The 6199-nt window shown below is 46.5% G+C and overlaps 1 protein-coding gene across 3 annotated transcripts in view; it reads right to left on the reverse strand.

Annotated features, from left to right (window-relative positions):
• ORY (Occludin-Related Y) overlaps nucleotides 1–289 on the reverse strand; it is a 44930-nt gene extending 44641 nt beyond the window's left edge. For 2 of the 3 annotated variants that reach the window (XM_086828073.1, XM_086828083.1), the window contains exon 1: nucleotides 12–263. In XM_086828073.1, the coding sequence (XP_086684199.1) occupies nucleotides 12–173 (162 nt within the window). In that variant the 5' untranslated portion in view covers nucleotides 174–263. Of the gene's footprint in view, nucleotides 1–11 lie in introns of all 3 variants that reach the window. The other variant, XR_015270565.1, reaches the window with a different exon arrangement.
• Nucleotides 290–6199: the final 5910 nt, after the last annotated feature.

The following is a 6199-nucleotide window of genomic DNA, read 5'->3' on the forward strand; positions in this document are numbered from 1 at the left end:
TAAAAACATACCTTATTAGCTTCATGGAAAAAATCATCATTAATATCCGTATATAAATTCAGCTCAAGTACATCTGTATCATCTACTCCATCTTCATAAACTAGTTCTGGTTCTATTGTCTTCTCAGTATCGATAGTCTTCTTCGACTTCTTTTTATCTTTATTAGGAGCCATTTTAAAATATATATTTGTGAACTGATATAAGTTATTTATTTTTGATGGGGCAAATATTTATATTGTATAATGTGCTTGACATATTTTGCATGGAACTTCAGATGGTTTTTTTTTTCGGCACGTCGAAGTTTATATACCGTTGCATATATAGCTTCAGTGACTAGGAATCCATGCAATATAAATTATATATATTTCTATTTAAACACAATGAAGTAATTCCTGCTTTAATTTCATTCATTTATACATATTATATTAAAGTTTTACATTCACAGATTTGCTTTTTTCCTCTAAGAATAACGATCGTTTGTATTGCACCTATATGATATATTCGTCAGATTTTCATTAAAGTTGACACAAAATTTAAGAAATATATAAATTGGCTATAACTCAAATTTGATAAAACTCTGTTTACACCGTAACATTTTCAATTTGTAATTGTATTACTTGCTTGATCGTTCCTATGGGAGATAATATAGTAGTACTATTTTCATAAAATTTTACACAAAATTGTAAAGTAATATGTAATGGCTATATCTCAAATTTGATCAAATTCTGTTGAAACTGAAAAAGTTATAATTTTTAATTTTATTAATATCTAGATCGTTCCTATGAACGATATATGATATAGTAGACCGATTTTCATAAAATTTTACGCAAAATTTTAAAATAATTTGAAATTGATATATAACTTGAGTTTGAAAAAAATCTGTTGGAAACTGAGAAAGTTATAATATTTAATGTTATTAACTGTTATGTCCCTACTAAGGACCTGCGTGGCATTTGGGCTGGCACCGGCTAGCTCTCTCTTCGGGCCATGGATCCCCTAACCCTGCCCGCCACACACAACAATAAATTTCGTCGATACTCGACGTTTACACAACACTATACTCCGCGCGGTTTATTTCAAACACGCGGAAACAAAAAAAAACAACTTCATCTATAGTTCCTCACACACACCGGACCTGGCTTCTCTTGATGAACTGGAGGCCACATGCTCATCCCTTCCCTACCATGCAGCTGCTCGCATGAGTTCAACCTTTTTGGTTGCAACTGCCCCTGACTGAGTCACACACACACACCTACACACTCATTATCCCGGTTCACTCCCCTTTCCCCCACATTAAAGTCGCTACTCCATATTCATAATTTGACTCTTCATCTTATATTTATTTTTACAACCATTATCCTATAATTAAGTGACGTGCAGGTTAATTCACCTGTTAAATTGCTTCTCCTTTTTGCAGATTTTTGGTCTCGATTTTTCTTACAAATCTTCTTCATTTTACTCAATTCCCTCTAAAACATTCCGATCCTTCCTACCCGTAAGAGCTCTCAAGGGGGGGTCGCAAATATAAATGGAAAAAGCCAATTCCTATAGACAACCAAAAATTTTGCAAAAACAGAACAACTTCACTGCTGCACCTGACTGAAGTATTTTGCATATATATGTATATGGTAGGTAGGTTACAGTGGTGAGGCCCAAGGCTGGGGCCTCCAATTAGAGCTTAGCTCCTTTTTGATCCACACCCTCTGTTTCTTTTTTGTTGTAATACACTATCAGTACCATCCAGAGTCAGCAAGGAAACATAGGATTGCTGAAACTTTCAGCTTACCTATGCTTCTCAGTGACTCCATCTGGTAGGCACCGAAGTGGCGAAATCTGATGTGGTTTAGCGCTGGGCAGAAGCAGAGCAGATGTTCCGGTGTCTCTTGCTCTGTAGGTTGCTTACAGCTTCTACAGATTGCGTTGTATGGCAGTCCCAACTTCATTGCGTGCGAACCGATCGCCCAATGTCCCGTGGTGAGTGCCGTGAACCTGCTGATATCCCGCTTGCTGTTGGATAGCAGTTCCCTGGTTCGTTTTTTGTCGTACCTCGGCCAACATTCCCTTGACCTTCTGTGATCGCTCTTCCTTTGCCATTCTTTACTGGCTATCTGTCTAAAGTGGTCATGGATCCTTGTCTGGATCGCGTTTAGGGAGATTGGTAGTTCGAAGTCAGAACTTAGCCCCGCCGAGCCTGCACGGGCTAGTTCGTCTGCCTTCTCATTACCTGGGATCTCGTTGTGTCCCGGTACCCATGTTACTTGTACCTTATTTTTGTCGGCAAGTCTGTTAAGGGCCTTCTTGCATTCTGCCACTAGTCGTGAGTTTGTTTTCACGGCAGATAGGGATTTTATAGCCGCTTGGCTATCCGAGTAGATTCGAACTCTTTTGCCCCTGAGGTCCTGCCCTAAGGAAAGTTCGACTGCTTCCCTTATGGCTAGTACCTCAGCCTGAAAGACCGTCGCTGAATTAGAGAGATTGAAAGCCTTTTCAATTCCCCAGTTTTCAGCGAAGATCCCAGCCCCTACGCCGCAGCTCATCTTTGAGCCATCGGTGTAGAGGGACACCTCGTTCTCCACTACTACTCTGCCCCTACTCCAGTCATCCCTTGTTGGGTATGATGTCGAGAATGCGTTCCCGAAATTCATTTCCGCTATCATGTAGTCGGTCTTAGCGTCTGTGTTAATGCCGCTGTTTGCAAGGATCTTGCCGTGCCCGGCGCCGTAGTCCCTCCAGCAATTGCTCGCCTTCAGTCTTACTGCGCTCTGTGCCGCAGTGTCCTTCACGAACAACTCTATCGGCATTATATCTAGGATGGCGTTGAGAGCAGCCGCGGGGCATGAGCGCATTGCACCTACTGCCCCCGCACTCGCTGCCCGTTGCATCCGTGTCAGCTTCGTTCTGTTGTAAGCCCTAGTTAGTGCCGGCCACCATACTAGGGCTCCGTAGGTTAGAATTGGCCGTACCACCGCAGTGTAGAGCCATAGAATTATCTTTGGGTGCAGTCCCCATTTGTTCCCAAACATTTTCCTGCAGGAGTAGAATGCAATGCTTGCTTTCCTTACTCTTTCTGCAATGTTATCTTTCCATGAGAGCTTTTTATCCAGGATAACCCCTAGATACTTCGCTCGCTCCGATAGTTTTAGCTCCATGCCGTTAATTCTGGGCATGTTGAAGGGTGGTATCTTAGTTCTTCGCGTGAAGAGCATAAGTTCCGTTTTAGTGGGGTTGATACCTAGTCCGCAGGTTTCTGCCCATTTGTTTAAACGACCTAGCGCACCCGTCATTATTTCGCTAATAACGTCAGGGTATGGTCCTGATACTAGCAGTACTACGTCGTCCGCGTATGCAACTGCTTTGACTCCACCCGTATTGAGGTCTGTCAATATGGCGTTCATATTTGTGAGCCAGAGTAGGGGCGATAGTACCCCGCCCTGAGGTGTGCCTCTCTTCACAGTCCGCGTGAGGTGAGTGCCACTCAGTTCGGCTGTGATCGTCCTGCTCCTTAGCATGACTCCGATCCACTCTCTGATGCCTCTCTCAATACCTAGCAAGTTGAGGGAGCCCAGGATAGAGTCGGGGTTCACGTTATTGAACGCGCCTTCGATGTCTAGGAAGGCTGCCATCGTGTATTGTTTGTGTTGTAGTGTCTTCTCGACATGATGAACAACTACGTGTAGCGCTGTTTCCGTTGATTTACCTCTGCGGTACGCATGCTGTGCATCCGAGAGTTGATGTCCTTCTAGAGACTCTCGGATGTGGACGTCCAGGAGTCTCTCTAGTGTCTTCAGGGTGAAGGAGGTGAGACTTATCGGTCTATAATCCTTTGCTAGGATGTGCCCCCTTCTGCCCGGTTTCGGTATAAAAATGACTTTAGCCTCTCTCCACAGCAGTGGGACGTGCGTCAGTCTTAAACAAGCTTCGTAAATGGCTTTTAGCCATTTGCAAATACTCTCCTTTGCTGATTGTAGCATTGCCGGTATTAAGCCGTCTGGGCCCGGGCTTTTATACTTATCGAAAGAATCTATTGCCCACTGAATTCGCTCAGTGGTAATGATGTCTTTCGTAGGTGTATCCATTTGAGAGCTCGTTCCCTCCTCGGGTTCCGAGCTCACTCTTAGGCTTCCTGGGAAGTGGGTGTCAACTAGTAGCTCTAGTGACTCCTCAATTGTCGTCGTAGCAGAGCCATCTGCTCTGTTGATCAGGGTAGGGCTTATGTGCCCTTTGGCGAGGATTTTGCTTACTCTCGCCGTGTCCTTTATGCCTTCCAGTGACTCGCAGTAGTTTTGCCACGACTCTTTCTTGGCCTTGTATACTGCCTTCTTGTAGATTCTTTGTGCTTCTTTATATGTTCCCCAATCCCGGGTTGCATAGCTGTCGTTAAAGGACTTTCTCGCGCTCTTCCTGAGCTCGCATAATTCCTTTGTCCACCACGGTGGGTGTTGCTTCTTCGAGAATGTTAGCTTACAAGTCTCTTTGAAGGCGTTGTTCAGAATATTCGTTAGGTCCTCAACCTCCTTGTCGAGTGCCTTTGCAGTGGATATTGTCTTGATCCTCCTGCCGTTTACCTTAGATCGGACAATTTCGCTGAAATTGTTCCAATCCGTCTTACGGGGGTTTCTTTTTGGCACCTGTTTCTTAACTGGTGTCGTTATTTCAAAGAAAATGTACCTATGGTCTGAGAAGGAGTGTTCTGTCGATACCCTCCAGTTCTCGACCCTGTGATTATTATGTTCTACATGTAATGTGAGGTCTAACACCTCTTCCCAACCTTGAAAATTTTCCGTGCTCGGAAAGATAAAGGTCGGGGTATTACCCTTATTGCATATCGTTACATTTCTACATATAATATTGTCAAAGAGTGACTCACCTCTTTCGTTAGTCTCCGAACTACCCCAGAGCGTGTGCCTCGCATTCGCATCACACCCGAGCACCAGGGTCGTCTTCGTCGCTTCCGCCCAATGCAGCAGCTTGACTACCGGCTCAGGCGGGGCCGGCTCGTCATGGGCCATGTACGCTGATGATATGGTGACTCCGCTCCCATCCGCTGCCACGAATCTGGCCACTGCTAGGTCAGGTGTGCTGAGATTGGGACAGAGAAAAGCGTTAAAATGATTCTTGATTACAATGCAAGCCCTCGACCTACCATCCGAGTTTGTGCACAGTAGTGTGTATCCTTGGATTCTCAGTCCAGCGACTTGCCCGTCCCTGGTCCAAGGCTCCTGTATCAGACCGATGTCGATATCCCTCTCCCTTAGAAGGATCGTGAGATTAGCTGAAGCGTGCGAGCTGCGCTTCAGGTTAATCTGCACGATTCTCGACATCGATGTTAGTGGGGGTGGCGTCCGGAGATTTGTCGTCGATGACCATGTCGTCCAACAATTTGTTGGTGTCATCGACTTCCTCCAGAATCTCGTCCGGCTCGGCCAAGAAGACCTTAATCTTGGCCTTCCTTATGCCGTACCGGACCTTGTGGTCGTTCGCCTCCAGCTGGGGCAGACATTGCTGGTTAATCAGCAGGAGGAAAGGCTGGCTCGCCTTCATCACCTGCTCTGCCCTGAGGATGGTCCAGTCCTCTGTATGGATATCTGGGTTCTGGGCCTTCAGACAGGCGATCACCCTTGCATGGTCAGTTTGGCCCTTAGGTAACCAGATGCGAGCTCTGGGTCTCCTTGGGATCTCCCTGGCGTGGACTAGCCTAATCTTAAGGCCAGCCCATGTGTCGCTAATCTTTGCCACACACTCCGCCAGGAAGCTTCGGGAGAACCCGTCGTCGCACCTGATGACCCGGTGCCCTCTGACCACGTCTGAGGAGTCGAAGGAGGGGATGGGGCCGGTCGGCATGCTGACCAACCTGTCGGTCACCATGTCGGCCAACTTGGCCTCGATCTCCTCCCACTTCTCCGACAGCAGGCGACCGTCGTCATGGAGCTCGTCCACCAGTGCCATAGCCAGACTGTCTCTGGCCACCTCGCTAAACTTCTTTGCCTGGCTGACAAAGTTTGTCGCTCGCGGCTTACCCTGTGGGTCCTTCGCTCTCTTAGGCGCGCTTTCGCTCACTTCCTGTGAGCGAATTCGCTTTGCCTTCGAGGGCTGGAACGCCGCCGGGTTTGCCGCTTTGTATTGCTCAAATTCCGCGATCTCCGCAAGGAATTTGGCCTTGTCCTCGGCATCCCGAGGGTCAGTTTTGCCCTCAGCCTCA

This window comes from Drosophila serrata, unplaced genomic scaffold (genome assembly GCF_035046125.1).
Source record: "Drosophila serrata isolate PLE 108 unplaced genomic scaffold, ASM3504612v1 contig_13, whole genome shotgun sequence".
In the NCBI taxonomy this organism is placed as follows: domain Eukaryota; kingdom Metazoa; phylum Arthropoda; class Insecta; order Diptera; family Drosophilidae; genus Drosophila; species Drosophila serrata.